At 39.0% G+C, this 18,454-nt stretch overlaps 1 protein-coding gene across 2 annotated transcripts in view; it reads left to right on the top strand.

Annotated features, from left to right (window-relative positions):
* Nucleotides 1-1,297: 1,297 nt before the first annotated feature.
* Nucleotides 1,298-18,454, top strand: part of slc1a2a (solute carrier family 1 member 2a) — a 25,939-nt gene continuing 8,782 nt past the window's right edge. The window contains exons 1-6 of one of the 2 annotated variants that reach the window (XM_005930807.3): nucleotides 1,298-1,427; nucleotides 12,094-12,233; nucleotides 14,002-14,154; nucleotides 15,929-16,179; nucleotides 16,275-16,383; nucleotides 16,916-17,042. In XM_005930807.3, coding sequence (XP_005930869.1) covers nucleotides 1,402-1,427; nucleotides 12,094-12,233; nucleotides 14,002-14,154; nucleotides 15,929-16,179; nucleotides 16,275-16,383; nucleotides 16,916-17,042 — 806 coding nt within the window. In that variant the 5' untranslated portion in view covers nucleotides 1,298-1,401. Of the gene's footprint in view, nucleotides 1,428-9,081; nucleotides 9,347-12,093; nucleotides 12,234-14,001; nucleotides 14,155-15,928; nucleotides 16,180-16,274; nucleotides 16,384-16,915; nucleotides 17,043-18,454 lie in introns of those variants that run through there. The other variant, XM_005930808.3, reaches the window with a different exon arrangement.

Below are 18,454 nucleotides of genomic sequence, written 5' to 3'. Positions count from 1 at the left end.
GTTAAGATACTTTCTGATGTTTAAATAGTATTATTTGACTGTCACAGGTAAGAATATTGGCGCCTTTGGTTATAGTGTAGCGTATAATCATGCTATTGGCATTATCACTGACAAAAAAGAAATTGCTATTATTATTATTTTTTTGTAATTCACAGATCATTTTAAGAAAATGTTTCTCTCGATCAAACTCTAGAGTCTGTCTCAAAACTCAAATGGACTTGAGCGTCACAAATCAGGAGTTTGAAATAAGAGCTACTTCAATACGTCTCTCAAAGCAAAAGAGCCCAGTTACAATCTCCACCCTGTTGTTCGCTCTCTTCACCCAAGTAAAGTTTGACAAGTTACTGAATCTCTGCCACCTTAAGGCTCAATACCTCTGACCATCTTAAAGATGAGTGTAGCTGTGCAAATAGGCGTTTGTTTGCTTTTTTTTTCGTAGCTGAAATTTAGTAACGTCATCATTATCAGTACTTGAAAATACACTGAGAAACAATTCCCTGTATTTGCACTTATTTACAATCTGTGCATGTGTCCAGATGCATGGAAGCACACTGTGTGCGCATGTATCTGTCACAGCACATACGCTATGAGCAGTGCCTGTGTGTCTGCAGCATGTTGGCATGTAAGGTTATGCATTCGTGAGTTTCTCTGCAAGACCGTCCAACATGTGCTGTCATTGAGAAACACACTGAGAGGATTTGCTAAACTTAGCTCTTACTCCTGAGACACAGACATCCGCTGTGCTCTCTACAGCTTTGTGCAGGACACCTTTCAGGCTGGCCAATTAAACAGTGAGCAGCACAGTAGTTGGTCTCTGCAACTTACAGGGAGAACTGCAAGAATTAAAGCAACTGCTGGCCGTCTTATTTATGGTTGCAGTTCTGATCTTGAGATACCAGAGAAAATGCAATATTCATATTTATAATGCCTTAGACAGTAACGCATAAAAGAATCTACTGCTCATTCAGAAATTGTCGAGAAACCCACCCTACTCAACAACAAATATTGCAAATGCACTCATAGCCCCTTCTCTTATTATTTACATTTAACTGGAAACCTTGAGTTTTGCAATGTCACAGGTCTCCCAAGGTTTCCATTTTACTGTATGATGTCATGAGGCTAAAAATGGGTGGAAAGTCTGCTCATCTGTTACTCTTTAGAAGAGAGAACACCACAGCCACACCTGAGAGGAGGTACTGACCTCTAATCTCAAATCCACAGCCCTCTGTGCGTGCATCAGTGCGCTCACTGTGCATGTGCAGGGTGTTTGTTTAGCTTGCTTGGATTTCCATACCTTAGAGTAGGTGGATCCCGCTGAAGCGGCTACCTTTTCTCCAAAGAATCTTGATGCTGCTTTAGTTTTAAAGAAATTTACAAGGAAGCTGAGCAGGAAGGCGATAAATGTATCAAGGAGAAGACTTCCACAGGTGAGCACTTTACATCTAAGGAAGAGGAGAGGTGAATAATAACACCCTCCTTTGTTTTACAGGAAATTTTCATAGGCATATAACTGGAAAGCAGGTTTGTGTACAAGTCACTACATATGGAGTCCACTCAAGGTCAGGGAAAGTTCTTTTTGGTCACAGTGAGGTAAGCTGTCTGTAACTATTTGGCAAGAAAAATCTGCAAACTGGGTTTTTTTTAGTGCTGTGACAGAGTCCTAGGTAAATGGCCTGTATTTATATAGCGCTTTACTAGTCCCTAAGGACCCCAAAGCACTTTACATATCCAGTCATCCCCCCATTGGTTATGGCAAGCTATATTGTAGCCACAGCCACCCTGGGGCGCACTCACAGAGGCGAGGCTGCCGGACACTGGCGCCACCGGGCCCTCTGACCACCACCAGTAGGCAACAGGTGAAGTGTCTTGCCCAAGGACACAACAACCGAGACTGTCCAAGCCGGGGCTCGAACCGGCAACCTTCCGATTACAAGGCGAACTCCCAACTCTTGAGCCACAATCGCCCCGTATACTTTAAATGTAATGTTTGGTGCTTGGTTGTATTCCCACATCTGCTCTTAGGGCAATTGTTTGTTGTAGGTCGGCAGTGGATACTGACAAAGTGCCTAGCCAGTGAAAATCATCCATCCACAAAGACTTGAATTAAGCCACAAACAAATATCCTTTTAAAAGACAAAATGAATCACTTACATCTCACATCTCAAGAGAGGAACAAATCATAATGCATTTTATGTAGCTGACAGTTTCTTAGAGGAATGCAAAACTGCTTGCTTTTGGCCAACTGTGCATTATTAAAGATTTGTTGCTCTGTGCGATTGACTCCCACCACATTCTTCAACTGGAGACAGGGCTGCAAGGGGATGACTTTCAGAAGGATATCCCAAAGGGCTACACTGCAAATCCCACTTCTATTTTTAGTTTAATTTTAAAAAAGTGTTTTTTTTAATTCTTCTGTCAGGGAGTGTAAGCTAATAAGGGTGACGAAGCAGTAGTGGGCCCTGGTCAAAAGTGCTGTAGAATAGTCTGGTTTAAAATATTTATCAACTTTTTTTTTTAGTATATTACCATTGGAGGGGAGGAAATGTGGCTGCTGCTGTTACAGCTTTAACTAAACTGTTCTTCATTCAGGTTAAGTTTAAGAATATTCTAGTGGTTTAGGTTTAAATGTGCCCTCTTTCTTCTGCACTTAAGGCCACAAAGTGTGTTTAAACATGATGCCAGGGGTTGCTCAACAAGCATCCAAATGTGATGAGTTTGGAGTCAGACTCATCTCACTATTGCCAAGACCTGGTTTACTGCACCAACGCCTACGCAGAATATGCTGAAATATCTTGGGCACATCTCTGAGATGCCAGTGCCTTTAACAAAGTGGCAGTATTTGATTAAATATGAAAATACGCTGAAATACATAAAAATCCTCCAACTGGTGCAACAGAAGACTTGGACGCAGTCATGCAAATACCTTAAATTCTGCACACAGTGCCCATTTATGTTGGCTCCTGGCAGACTGGAGCCTTCATATATGCAGCTTAAAATGTCCCCCTGTCCTGGGTTTGGTTTTATCCAGTTTCTTCTAGTTTTCTGGCATAGTTAAAAGACATGGAAGTCTGGCTGGCAGCTTTAAATTGTAAAGGTAGGTCTAAATGTGAGCATGAATGGCTGTCTGTCTCTATAAATCAGCCCTGTGACTGACTGCCAAACCTGTCCAGGGTGGCTTCAGTAGTTTCGATGGCTGTTATACATTAGTTTCTATTAGTTTTTAATATTCATTTGTTTTAGTATTATTAAAGGACTCTCTATTGGCTGGCAGCCCTTGTAAATGCCATGACATTTACAGGTAAAAGATCAAGCTGAAGATACAACTGTCAGGGATTTCCTGTCTGGGACTACATGTCCAAGAACATTCGAGCTGAAGCAGATTGCAAAACACTCTATATTATTAAAACCATTCAGAGTAGCGACTTCCTGTTTCTTAATGCTGTGTGTGAAATTTTCAAGAAAGATTTAAGTAGCCTTTGATTCCAAGTAGTATTATTATAATCACTGAGAACTTCATCATCTTTTTCCTATAGGTGACGCTCAGCTACTGTATATTTAAACCTAACTAAAGTGCCATAGATGCAAAAGGATCAGAGCTTCATCTCTCATTTCTTTGCTACGATATGGGGATGCTTCGGATGAGCATCTGCAGAAGTTACTGACTTACTAAAAAACAATAGCAAAGAAAAGCGAGCTGGTTATGAAACAATAATCTGTTTTTAATCATTTCATAAATGGGTAGAATTACCTTCTCTACTCTACAATTAAATCAATACCTCCTCTAAGTCTTTCGCCTAGTTAAAATCTTTTTGGTGGCTTAAAATTCCAACTCTTCCATTTGTCTATTCAGGACCCCAGGCATAAGGGAAACTGTTAACCTTTAAAAGTGCAATTACTCTCAGTAGGCACAGAGAGTACAGGAAGGCTGAAAAGCACCAAGAGGAACTTTGACATGTGCCATACTATAATTTACAGATGCAAACACTCATGTTAGATTTTTTCCCCCAGTTTTCTATAAGTGAACTTCAGTTGTGCAGTTGGTAGCAGATGTTGAAATGATTTTAAAAGACCAGATGCGATACTGAAAATGTCATCACTGTCTATAAAACACGTCACACCGGTGCATCGTGGGAAGAGGTGTAAGTCATTTTCATCAGCTCCTAAATTCATGATGCCTCCTTATTAAAAAAAAAGCACAAAACAAAACCTGACACATGGTATGCTTATGATTTTGGAGCTAATGAATGGGTTGTTTATTATCAGTGCCAGTTGCAGCTAGTGCCAGACTACACACTTTCAGCATCTGAATGCAAAGTGACAAAAAATAATAATATCAGTCTTCTTGTCCAACGCCTGGTAGAACAGGAAAGAAGCGCATGTGCATAATTTAGCTTTATTTTGCCTGAGTTTGTGCGATGAGGGAAAAGTGGACTTTGTGAAACGAGTCTGAGTAGAAACAGCATTTCCTCCTCTGCTTCTCATTCTGAAGTGGAGGGCATGATGGCAGAGCCAGTCAAGAGCCCCTTATCCGATCTGAAATGTTTTAATTGTACATCTCCTGCATAAGTAAGAGCAATTAACTCTCATAATCAGGAGCTGGAGTAAAGCCCTGGCTCGGATCCAACTGAAATCCTGCTCTTACGAGACACGTGTCATTAAAATCATCACTGAAATATGATCATCAGTCGTAGTGGTACATCATGATTGCAATCCATGCTTATGCAAAGCATGATGGGCTGCTGTTAGCCAGTGACAACACTCACTCTATATGACATTTAGCTTGTTGCAGTTTGAAGGCATGTCTTTGTTAAAAAAACAACAAATAATAAATAAATCATTAAGTCCATCAGTCATAACTTACAATTGAGGATGTTACAGTAGTAAACTACCATGAACTGATTTAAGTTATTATTTTTATTTATTTATTTACAACACATATTTTAAACAAGATGGATTTCTCAGATGTCATGTTTTGGGATATTAAGTGAACATTTTGCATAGACTATGTCTGGTTTGCTCTCTACACAGAATCTCTTGATAAAAGTATTTGCAGGATGTGAGCAGACGTGACTGATTGGCAGTGTCTATACACTAAAGTCTCGTGCTGCTGTTATATCTTTGAAGTGTCAAAGCTATTTTTCAGAACACCGTGGTGACTGTTTTGTGTGTGTTATTAGTTTGAAAATGCTCAGAATACAAATGAGTGGTCAAGGCAAAACCATACACAATAGTAAAGGAAAATTCAAAGGACAAATAAAAAACATAACTTACCTCATTACTTCTTCTTGGTGCATAAAAGAAATAAAGTGCTTTGATTTAGTATTCCTCTGACTCTCTGAATAGAACAGATTCTGCATATCTATCTCGGACATTGCAATGTGATTCAGTAAAAATGCCATCTGTCTCGATGAGACATTTAGTCTTTCGCTATTTGTGCAGGACTTTATTTTCTTCCAAGAAGAAAAAGGAAAAAAAAATCCTACTGAAATTACTCATTTTCACTTAATGTGTATTTTGTAGAAATAAGCACTACAGTAAAGCTTACACTTGTTAACAATCTTGGAACAGTACTCTTTAAGACAGATGAAATTTTATTTTTTTCTCACTTGGGAGATTAAAAAAAAATAGTTAAATTGCTCTCTTGCTGCGTGCCTACTGTATGTAATAGGCCTCAGTGCGTGTGGGGAGTTGTATTCCTTTGACCTTGTAGCATTTACAAAGAAAAAAAGAGGCAATTATTCCTCCTTTCTTAATTTGCTTAAAATATGTCCCGTAAATATGAGAACATACTAGCAGGGGTCCTATTATAAGTTGTGTAGCAATGACTTTGGTTTTAGTTAAAAGCATACTTTATTCACATCCACCCATCCTCTTCCACCTATCCTCATCAGGGTCGCAGGGAGGCAGGAGCCTATCCCAGTTACTATAGGGTGAGAGGTGGGGTACACCCTGGACAGGTCACCAATCTGACGCAGGGCTAATCCAGAAAGATAGACAACCATTCACACCTATGGGCATGTTTAGAATCCTCAATTAAGCTAATGCCTCTAACTGCATGTCTTTGGACTGTGGGAGTTAATTAACCAGAGAGGACCACGCAAACATGGGGAGAACATGCAAGCTCTACACAAAAAAACCCTGGCCAGGTGGTGGAGTTGAACTCAGGACCTTCTTGCTTTGAGGCAACAGTGCTAATCGCTGCAACCACCAGCCACCATGCTGCCACCATGCTTTATCCATAATACTCATTCAACCAAACCTTAAAAGTGATTGGGGTGAAAAAAAAATAAATACAGACTGTTTGCTGATGTAATTGTCTACTTTTTTGATCAGATCTGCTACTGTTAGCCTGACTGAACAGTGAAATTGGGATCCATGACAAAGTATGTACCCATGATCTCACACTTCATCACTTGATGATGAACCAATTTGGTGTTCTGCTCGGACCTTAAACTTCAGTTCACCACCTAAGCCTGCATGTTCCATGCAGACTCCAGAAAAAACATAAAAAGAGCATTCTTGCATCTTGTGTTGCACATTTGCAACTGAATATAAATACTCCAAAGCTCATTGTGCCATTCGTTCTCTGGCCCATTAGCGACAACAACAATTACTGTTAAACCCTAACCCACAGTTCCTGGGCTTTGATTTATCCTCTTCAGTTATATGCACAATAGCTACCTGATTAACTAATGAACATTAAACCAATAATGAAAGCATTTGATAGTAATTCTCTTACAAGCTGTGCACACCATTCTATTGCTTTATTTTCATCAGATTAAAAGAAACAGCTGTTCTAAATTTTATGCACTTGATGTTATTGCTCATCAAACAATAAGTTGTTCAGTTAAACATTTATTCAATTATAAAATGGCCATTTGGTTTACTGAATTTGTCTTTAGATAGCTGAGGTCAGCACAAATATAGTTAGCACACCTGAATGCAAAAAGTAGACACTTGGAATTGCTTGAATTTTAACGTGCATGTCATTAAATTGCAAAACCAAATATTACAATTAAAAATAAAATCAGACTTGTGGTTATTTGCGGTAAAATTCAGCGTCTGCACTGCAAACTGCAGTCAGGAGTGATTGCAAATGTAAGAATGGCTGGTATTTGTGTAGATTGGAAGGGGCAGTAGTAGTTGTGATAAGGGTGGGGCTTGGTGTTCTTAGCTTGCTCTTTTTTATAATTAGAGTGTTACTATTATTATTTTTCCTAAATCTGATAATATTACCATCTAGCTGTGGAATTCAAAGAAGATATCTTAATGATTTTATGAAATTTATTCTATGACAGCTTAAGACTTGCTCTCCAAGTGTGCCTGATCCATTTTGGTGTGTATGTGCACTGGATTAGGGCGGCTCAGGACAGATTAGTTAATTATAGACACCTGCAGTCTAAGCGTGGCTTGTGTTGTCAGGTGTTGCGGCATGAGGCGGGCTTGTTGCTGAGAGGAGAAAAAGGCGGGGCTAGGTCCGGAGTTGCACAAACAAATGCTTTGCCATGTGCTCTGACTCCATCTCTTCTCCTGGCTCATGCTCTGAGAGCAGCTCCGTAATTGGAATCCTCACTCTGTCTTATAACCAGCAACTCTGCAAACTGCGCGGAAAATAGGCCAACTTCTTAGAACAGCTATGTAGCCTTTGAATAAAAATCTCCTTTGATTCTCGCCAGTGTGACGACTATCAAAGTTGTTAAAATGCTCCTTTGATATCATGCACATCTCTGTAATCATCTTTTCCACCTAAAGTCAATCACTCCAACACTTTTGTTCTATCTTTCTTTTTAATTTGTTAAAATAAAGGCTGCTAAGAGTCCTGCTACCAATGAGTGCATGTAACATGTCCATGTCACCCTGTTAGACCAAAAGAACTTTCAGCAAGAGAACAATCAGACTGGGGCCAATCAATGTCGAAGCTGTGTTAAACACACGAGCTTCTGCAGATACCTCAAATAAACGCATAACCTGCTGCTGCTTTTGCTATGCTAAGTTTGCTTGATTTAAACACGGTAGAATTAGAGAAACATTCAGTGTTATGTTATTGGATTATAACAGACATATATAGGGTTTAATTTACTTTGATTTACTTTTTCCTTCAACAAAGTCATACAATCATCTCAGTCTTGTTGTTTTTAAGCTGTGACTCCGACAGACGCTCCCTGCATGCTAAAACTGCCTTTAAAATTGACGAGAGACACAAAATCTTACTCAAACACGAGTGTTAATTTGTGTCTGATTAAATATTCCAAAATGAAAATAACACGAAAGCTGCAATCAGTTTTTCCGTTATGCTCTAATAAACCAGCGTTATTCTGCTAAATGACTTCTCCTTCAAGCTTTTTTGCTGACTAATTTGGAAGTTTTTGTTTACTCTAAACTTCTTGCTTAATATTAATTGAGAATTTGACATAAACCCTTCAATTAATTGAACAAATGTACTAATGAAGCATGCGATTAACATTCAAGCGAAATCATGTTACAAATAAATCAGTTTGCAACAACCCATAAGGCAGTACTAATAAGCGGGCCACATTTGATTAGCCATTATTAAATGCAGCACCTGATATAAATACATAGCAGCATGAGCCATATGAAGCTGAAAATTTCAAGGGGAAAAGACGGTAGCAGCACTGCTTATGTAAAACGGCCATGCTTATGATTTTACCTAATCTCCACCAAAATGTACATTTACATTTAAAAAACTGGTTAATAGAGCTTGTGAAGTACTTCTATTATGAAAGCTGTCAGCCATGAAAAGCAGGCTTTGAATGATGAAATCTACAGTACTGTCATTATGAGTAAAATGGGTTGTACAGAATGGTATTTGTGCAGCCCCTGAATTTGAAAGTATTAATTATATACTCTCGAATAGACTTTGCATATTTGCATTGCCCCAAGGACTTATACATGCAACCTTTCTGTCTCAAATACAAAGTAAACAAAAACAAAAAAAAATGCAAAAATAGAAGGGACAAAATAAAGATGGCGACGAGGATTTCCACTCTCTGGCTAATCTTAGCAAGGTGACTCCACCCCTCCTGTCTGGGAGGCTTCTGTCAGACCTCCACGTTAGTCACCTTTATGCACCTTCCTGCAGCTGAATGAACAGGCATCTGTGATTGTGGATGTATATCGATTGCTAAAGAGGAAGTCATTTGCAGAATTTTAAGCACTGAAGGTGCTTTTGTGTAAAGGGAGAAAAACATACTTTTGGGGGGGCTTTGATTGGAGGATTTACCAATGCATGAGCCATGATTTGGTTAATTTTTTCACTGAAGTCAGTAGTTGTGTAGTGCCTCTCTACAAGTACAATTCCAACTTCAAGCAGCATACAAACCAACTGGTAAGCACAATTCGCAGGATGTAGTGATGTGGTGGTAGTTCATGAGATGAGTAACGGCAGTGAACGGTGTGCTTTCAAAATACTTTTTCATATGTTTTTTAGCAATTTTTGTGAAACTTTCCAAAGGATCATGCAACTTTATGCACGGGCTTGATGCATTATACAGTAAGTGCATTTAAGAAACAAAAGCTATAAGGACAATCTTTTGTCTGTTGTACAGCTACAGTAGACCTGCTGTCCTTGGTGATGTTTTAGTAGACAACGTTGTTTTTCATTGTTGCTGTTCTATTCTTCAGTTCGCTCTGAATCAACCTCACATTGAAGGGGTGTGTTTCTTTTAATGGTAAAAGCATAAAATTATTACCTAGCCTGCACTTTCCAGAAGACCTTTCACTTGTGAGGTCACTGTCCAACCCTGCTTACTCATTTTTCACATCCAATTATTTGTCCAGTGCTTTTGATTTTCTCCTTCTGCAGAAAAGAAGAAATTCGCTTTGAATACCAAACTATAAATTAAGTTAGCATTCACATGCATGCATAACAGTTTTAGGTAGGTAGTGGTGACACTTTGACTTTTCCTGGGAAGCCCTTGTCTGTTGCATAACTCAATCACTTGAATGCCTGAAGTGCTAAATTTATCCTCTTTAAAAGGCTTACATGTCATTAATGCCAGAGCACAGTGTATCAGACAGGCATGATTGACTTGGCAGTTGTTCTGTCCTTACCTTGCATGTTCCCTGCCCACTTACATGTCTTAGACAGAAGGGGTTTTTTAAAATAATGAATCATCAAATATGCTATTGATTTAGCAGATATACATATATGACACATTACTGAAGCTTTGTCTTTCCTGTTACCCGTGAATTTTCATCTGCAGGATATTTAAAATACTTTAACTAGTAGGTGAAAAGGGATTTTTGTAGAGTTTATTGTTTTAAAACATCATTCCAGTTGTTCGTGTCATCAAGGTCATGGTTGCCCAAATGACACAGGCACGCGCTGTTGCATAACTGTGTACGTCTGTGCTCTACAGGATTTAAAGGCTGTACAGCTGAGAGTTGATCTTTAAGTCAAAGAGGCTTTACTCCAGACCACAACAAACCTGAGATACTTGTTGCTTCAGAGGCATCAAAAGGTAGTAAAATAAAGAAGTACATAGTCAGATGGATGAGCTCATTATCTGAAATTAACACAAAGCACCATGTCCAAGAAAATATCCTCAAAACTAAAAATGAATCAGTGAAGCAAATATATACATTTTGTATTTTTATACAATAGCTGCAGAAAACTCCAGCACTTAGCTAGCCACTTGCTCTTTTCTAGACTTGCTGACCACTCAAACACCTTTAAACCTCAAGTCAAAGTTACTCATATATTTAAACAGAGCATTGCTCTCTGTTTAAATTAAATATAGAGGTAGTATTTTACCCAGAATAGAATCACCATTTAACTCAGCATGTATGTCTTCCAACTGTGAAAGGAAACTAGAATATTCCCACACAGCCACAGGGAGCACATTCATACTCCACATAGAAAAGCTCCTGGAGACAAGAGACTGATCAGCAGAGGCGAACCAAGAAACATGTCAGAAGCATAGAAGCATCAATCCATCCAGCCATCTGTTCTCTTATCAGCTAGTATTTCAGCATACTCTCTATGGACAAAAATACTGGGTCACCCTTGGGCTTAGTCCTTGAATTCAGGTGTTTTCAGTCCTCTTGCTACCATTTGATGAAACCAACCCTCTTGCCATGTTGTCTGCCCTTACAAATTTTGTAAAAGCATGAGTCATTTTAAAGAGCTCACTGAATTTGAGTGAGTTACCATAAGAGGATGCTACCATTGCAAACAGTCAGTTTGTGAAATTTCTTCCCTGCCAGATACTCTCTGTTAACTGTGAGTGGTCTTATTGCAAAGCAGGAGAACACACAGAGTGCGGAGTTACATAGTGGACAGTGAAGTCGCCACAGCTCTGGTGACTCATTGAATGCAGACTAATAAAACCTCCTGTGGTTTTAGCATCAGCACAAAAACCATGCATCAGGTGCTTTCTGGTATGCGTTTCCATGACTGAGCAACTCCTGTGGGTGTAGTGTGTCGGTGACCCAGTGCTTTTGTCCAGAAGTGTAATATCAATTACAAGCACAATTTCTTCCTTATTTTGCCATCTTTTCCTCACAGATTTTGAACCTGCAACACACTGGGTTGTATTCATGTTACTTCTTCTAACTGCAACTTCCTTTGGCTGTTGAAACTTGAGTGTATACAGTAGATGGGCATGAGCCCCCTCTACGGTGTCAATCAGTTGCAATGAGGAGCTACTGGATGTGGGGGGACAGTGAGATTCATAGAGCCCATCGTCATCTGTGCTGACCGTTACTGCATTAGCAGTAGTTGCTAGTACAGTGACAACAGCATTATCTTTAAGTGGCTTTCAACTAACCTACCCAAGGACATTTCGTGCCTTCTCATCTATTCACACACTACTGTTTTTATATATTTTCAGTATGTGAGATTGCATTAACACGTGCGGACATCGCGCTTGAGTGTTCCTGCATTTCAGCTATAATTACAATTTATCTGAGTGCAATCTAAACATTGATTATGTGTTCTCTTAGCTACAAATCAATGCAGTTTTGTTTACTAAGCATTTGTTCTGCTTTACACTAAAAACATAGTAGTGTGGCGGAGATGTCATGATGGGTCTCAATTATTATTATAACATCTTCCTTCTTTACCTGTTCCAGTGCCAACAAAATGCAGAAGCAAGTTGAGGTCAGGATGGATGAGAGCCATCTGGGACCAGGGGTAGACCCACCTGAGAATCCATGTGGAACCCTCTGTGATAAGATTATGAAGAACATGGTTCTCACTCTCACCATCCTTGGTAAGTTATTTATTTATATTCATTCCTCCACAATATGCTTTTATTCATGGTTACATTTACACTGTGCAGTTTTAGGCTGTCCAAGACCTTTAGCTTACAGATGTGAAAAAACACTGTAACTGTCCCTATTGGATACATGCTTCATGGGTGATTTTAAAACAGAGTGAGAGAAATTGTGTTCTAGATGAACGGCAGGTTTCCAAGTGCAGATGGAAAAGTGCAGGTGTTGTCAGCAGGAGGGCAACGATAGAAATCTGCAATGAAGATTGAGTTTCCAGCAGTTGTTATAGCCTGTGAAGTGACCCTATAAATAAATAAATAAATAAATAAATAAATAAATAAATAAATAAATAAATAAAAAAAAGCAAATAAAGCCTCACATCCTGTAAGGTATGATGCCAGGTTAATAAAATGTTATCAGATCTTTTTTTTTTCCAGTCTGTTTTATTGGGCTCTTCTATGACAGGGAACTTATTAAAATATATATAGGTAGTGTAATCATCATGATGGTATTTACACAAACTTAGATTCATCTGGATCATCATGCAAGGTATGTCGACATACCAATCCATCACTGTGTGTCAACTGCCAAACGCTGCCCAGAGAGTACAGAAGGAACTTCTTCCTTCCATTTTTCTTATGAGACCAATGTTTTGGTGCGTGATGGAAGAATATTAAAAAAAAAAAAAGCTATAGGATATTTCGACTGTCATAGCCATCACTGTTCTCCTCATGCTGCAAAAGCTTTGTGTTGTGTAAATGGAACTATTGTAAACTGTACTGTGCACTTTTTGATAACAATCTGTAAAGGAAATTTTAGGCAAAAAGAAAATATTGAAAAACAACTAAACAAACAAGAGACGCCGCAAGCACGGTGCCATGTTAACGTCATTCACAGATATTTTCTGATTAGAAGTCCCCATTAAAGTACACAGAGTCTATTGACCTTCTTAGTACAAAATCCAACTAAACAAATCAATACCTTTCCTATTAAATAAATAAATACAATTCTATTCAATGGAACCTCCTGTTGTTGATCCCACATCTGATCAGCTGTTAGAGCAGATAAGAGGCAGGTGTTTCTCATCGTGTGCCCCGAGGTTACGCAGTCAGGGGAGAATGGCAACACCTGGCTCCGACCAGTGAAGCAGCTGCAGTTGACCTTTACTGCATTTCTAGAAGAAAATCACCTTTGGGGAAAAAGAGGGAAAAAAATCCCCTCCATTCAATGTAAAAAAAGCAGCCAATATTTTTTTCCCTTTTTAATTCTTGCTCTATCAGTGCTCTCACCGTGTGCTCCTGAGTGCCATTTAAATGCATAAATGTTCACAGCTTCTTTCTTGATGTTAAACTAGCAGGCATCCATGACAGCCTAGGTTGTATTGCATTTAGACTGCCGTGTCAAACGCTAAAGTAGGAACTAAGTTTGAAACGTAATTTCAGTGTATAAGAAGAATAGTTTACAAGCTTCAGTAACTTTTATGTCATCCTTTGGAGCTTTTTCCCTGCAAACTTTTTACAGATGTACGGTAATTGGAAAAATATTTAGACTGAAGTCAAGGTGATAACAGTTTTGGTGTCATTACTTTATTAGCTGCTGTAAGGTGAAAAATAAGCAACCTTATTAAGTCTGATTTTTCACACTTTGTCACACTTTATCACCTTTCTACAAGTAATACTATGACACAGTGACTGTGGGAGGACAGGTGATGTTAAACAAATGACTGGCTCTGTGTTTGATTTTTTTCTTTTTTATTTGTTGTCTCAGGTGTGTTTCTGGGTTCCATCTCCGGAATGCTTCTGCGGCACATATCACCTCTCCCTCCTGATGTTATAATGATCATTGCTTTTCCTGGAGAGATCCTAATGAGGATGCTGAAGATGCTTATTTTGCCTCTTGTTGTTTCCAGTCTGGTCACAGGTGGGTGAGGCACAGTAACTCGAACATACGATGTTCTGCTGAATTTGCTGACAACTGTCGTGAAATGAGGTCAACGGTGCTACTTGTTACCTTGGAGTTGAGTCGCAACAGCAGAGATGTGAGAGTGGGTGTATGTTTTTTTCCTGGTAAACTGGGGGAAAAAATGATCTTAAAATTGCTTTTTTTACATTTTGGCAAAAGAAAAAGAAGAAGAAGAAGAAAAAGGGGGGGGGGGGGGTGAGCAGTGGGAGGAAAAAGAGTCACAGAACAGATTTTGTTGATTTCATACTGCACAAGTACACAGGTGTTACTGTTTTTCTACACTGGGATCTATTTTTAGTGAATGCATGAGCCACAGTCTGTTACTGTGCAAAGAAAAAATAGAGCTGAAAGTCGCATTGGTGTGAAGCATAGAGACACAGTTACAGTAAGTTCCCTGTGAGCCAGGTGTTTTTTTTAACAAGCTGAGCAGAATGACTGTAATATAGGATTGTGTTTGACCTTTTTATGCCTTATAGTTGTGTTATAGCTTTATATTTATTCATTTCAAAAATATCCGAGGTTACAACATGAGATATCAAATTACTTTTAAGAAAACTAAATATTGCTGACCAATATATTAGCAAATAATACTTGCAAACTGTTACTGTATCAGTCTCTAGTTAAAAGATTCAGTTCTGTGGCACAATGTCTTTTTTTGTACACCCCATCATTATTTACAGCAGTTATGTTTCCCTAAGTTTTAGTTTTAGTTGCAAAATGTGTTCTCTCAGACTGATACGGTGCTTTTATTATGGCCACAGCTGCTTTAAACTAGCAATACCAATAAATCAAATGAGTTTTTATGTTTCTATAATGGTTAATCCATCAGTGTGTGCATGCTCTTAAATCCAAATTATATTTTTAATTATAAAATCTAATAATTTGTTTGTTGATGTTAGTGTTTTAGTAAACATACAGAAAATAGTAAAGCACATGATTATTATCATTATTTTTTTTATATCAAGATGCATTTATTTACTTCCATTCCTAAAAAGCAAACTTTAGTTTTATTGGTTGAATGTTATGCTTGATAATGTCAGACTTCTCAGAGAAGTTTGGCTCAAATTCGGGTAGAAAAACATGAATTCAGTTTGTTGTTTGCCTAACAAATAGCAATATAATTATTACGTTTTAAATGTGTTTTTTACAGATGTCTGAAATATTTGTGATTTCTTAGTTTTATGATACTTGGTTTAATAAATTTGTTAAGCACTGTAAGTTTGCTCATACTTAAATGGCAGTTTTACAGTAAGAACATTAACCCTTTATTCCTACACACCTCCTGATTTTGCCACCGCAGTCGCATCCATCAGTAAAAAGTTACTTAGTCCTCACCTTTATCTTATGATGAAAACATGTCATGCTAGATGGCACTCTTTACTGCACTCATTTAAACATCAATCATTGGCAAGTTCAGAGTTTGAGACTGTCACAGCGCAGCTGAGCTGTTCTAATGGCATTCTGTGACCTAACTCCTTGCTGGACTTCATACTTAATATTTCTAAATCACTTGATTTATTTCCCATCTGTATGTTATCCTAATGTATCTGAAAGTGGACTGTAGAGCTCACATGCCACATGCTGCTCTTATTGGAAGGACTTTAGCAATTTGGTTACAGTAGCCGATTAATTTAAACAGATTAATTTAATGACATTTTAGCGCCTATTTTGATTCATTATTGTCATTCTGAGTAAATATTATTATATCCTGTAAAACATACTTTGCCAACAGGACTAGCTGGTTTGGATGCCAAATCCAGTGGGCGACTAGGCACCAGGGCCATGGTGTACTATATGTCGACAACGGTGATTGCGGCTGTCCTAGGAGTGGTCCTGGTGCTGGCCATCCATCCCGGGAACCCCAAGCTTAGGGCCAATCTTGGACAGGGAAAGAAGAACGACGATGTGTCCAGTGTGGATGCTTTATTTGATCTCATCCGAAATCTTTTCCCAGAGAACTTAGTGCAGGCCTGTTTCCAGCAGGTAGGAGTTTCACAGATGGTCTTCGTCCACTGCAAAAATGTGATTCACATGTCAGTTCCTCCAACTGATTCTTGTTTTCTTTGCTTGCTGTCCAGATCCAGACTGTAACCACCAAAGTACCAGTACCCACTAACAGGACCAGAGCACCTCCGCAGTTCACAGTCAAAAGGTCACTTCAGTTCAAGAGTGGGATGAATGTCCTGGGTAGGTTTGAAAGCACGCCCAGTGCATAAATGGAATCACTTAGCAGGGTTACTGATGTAAAACAAAAGTTCTGTTTTAAAAAAAAGTTCCATCATCAAAGGGAAACATTCAGATAACACAAAGGCATCGATTGGTTGTGCTCATGTTTATTAACATTATTACCAACTTAGGAAAGACTTATAACTTTACATTGGCTGAATTTTCTTTACACACTTTAATTTGTATTTAGTTTGCATTTCATTTCATTAGTGCTATAACTAAATGCTCTAGTTTGGTATTTTGAACATTCCCAACACCTAGGACAGCCTTTCATTCTGTACAGTACTTAAAATGAATGATTGGTTGCCTGTCACTTTAGATTTAGTCTACAATACATACAAATGTACTTTATATATTCTAAAATTAGGTATTGTACATAGCAGAATGTTGCTTTGCTGTCTAGTAATATGTCTGAATAATTCTTCCTCCGAGCAAGTAAAATGATTAACTTTCTATTAATTTATACTAAATTATCATATTCCGTGTCTTACAGGTTTAATTGGATTCTTTGTTGCTTTTGGAGTTATTATGGGGAAAATGGGCGAAAAGGCCAAGCTAATGTTGGAGTTTTTCAACGTACTCAATGAGATTGTTATGAGGCTCGTTGGTGCAATTATGTGGTAAGTTCAGTTCATCGCAAGCACTGTTCCACACAAGGTTAAAACAGCTGCAGGCCCCAAAAGGTAGAAAAAAGCTATCAGAACTTGAAAGTAGATGCCCCCCACCTGCAGTTCACCCCACTCCATTTTAAGCCCCTAACACTAAAACGCCACTCCCTGAAGGGATATTCCTAATGCATTTCAACAGGTTGCGTTGGTTTCCATAATAAGTATTTTTGCTCTTTAATACTTTCATTATCTGGATTGAAAAGCCCAGTGATTGGCCTAAAGCTTCTATTGTGGGGAACATTAAAGCTTGAAAAGAGACTCTCGAGTAAATACAGGAGCCTTGTACACTATCAGACCACTTGAATAACAACATGCTGCTAAATCAAAGCAAAACTGTGTTGCCTATTCCTAACAATTTATTCTCTTTATATATATATATATATATATATATGTGTGTGTGTGTGTACAGCATGAAGCAACTTGTTGTAGGATCTAAGCTGAATGCTATATATCAAAGGAGCTTGCAAAGAAAGTCTGACTAATGGCTAAGTCAGGCAAAAACCCCAAACACAAACTGAGGGGATTGAACTACCAGAAGGCAACATTGCAGACATAGAGGACAGTTACAAGTACCTGGGATCCCACAATATAATACATATATCTATATATATATATATATATATATATATATATATAAAGTTAGTCAGAACTGAGGGGATTGAACTACCAGAAGGCAACATTGCAGACATAGAGGACAGTTACAAGTACCTGGGGATCCCGCAGGCAAATGGGAACCATGAAGAGGCCGCTAGAAAGGCTGCAACCACCAAGTACCTGCAGAGGGTCAGGCAAGTCCTGAGGAGTCAGCTGAATGGTAAGAACAAGATCCGGGCCATCAACACGTACGCCCTGCCCGTGATCAGGTACCCTGCTGGGGTAATAGGCTGGCCAAAGGAGGAGATAGAAGCCACTGACATAAAGACAAGAAAGCTCCTTACCATGCATGGAGGGTTTCACCCCAAGTCCAGCACCCTGAGGCTGTACGCTAAGCGGAAGGAAGGGGGCCGGGGACTGGTGAGTGTCAGCACCACAGTCCAGGATGAGACAAGAACATCCAAGAATACATTGGGAAGATGGCCCCAACTGACCGAGTGCTCAGTGAATACCTCAGGCAGCAGAAACCCAAGAAAGAGGAGGGAGACGAGGAACCATCATGGAAGGACAGGCCCCTGCACGGTATGTACCACCGGCAGATAGAGGAGGTGGCTGATATCCAGAAATCCTACCAGTGGCTGGACAAAGCTGGACTGAAAGACAGCACAGAGGCACTAATCATGGCAGCACAAGAACAAGCTCTGAGTACAAGATCCATAGAGGCTGGGGTCTATCACACCAGGCAAGACCCCAGGTGCAGGCTGTGTAAA

This window comes from Haplochromis burtoni, unplaced genomic scaffold (assembly GCF_018398535.1).
Source record: "Haplochromis burtoni strain Fernald_Lab_line unplaced genomic scaffold, NCSU_Asbu1 Contig_135, whole genome shotgun sequence".
In the NCBI taxonomy this organism is placed as follows: domain Eukaryota; kingdom Metazoa; phylum Chordata; class Actinopteri; order Cichliformes; family Cichlidae; genus Haplochromis; species Haplochromis burtoni.
This window is presented reverse-complemented; position numbering and strand designations above follow the sequence as displayed.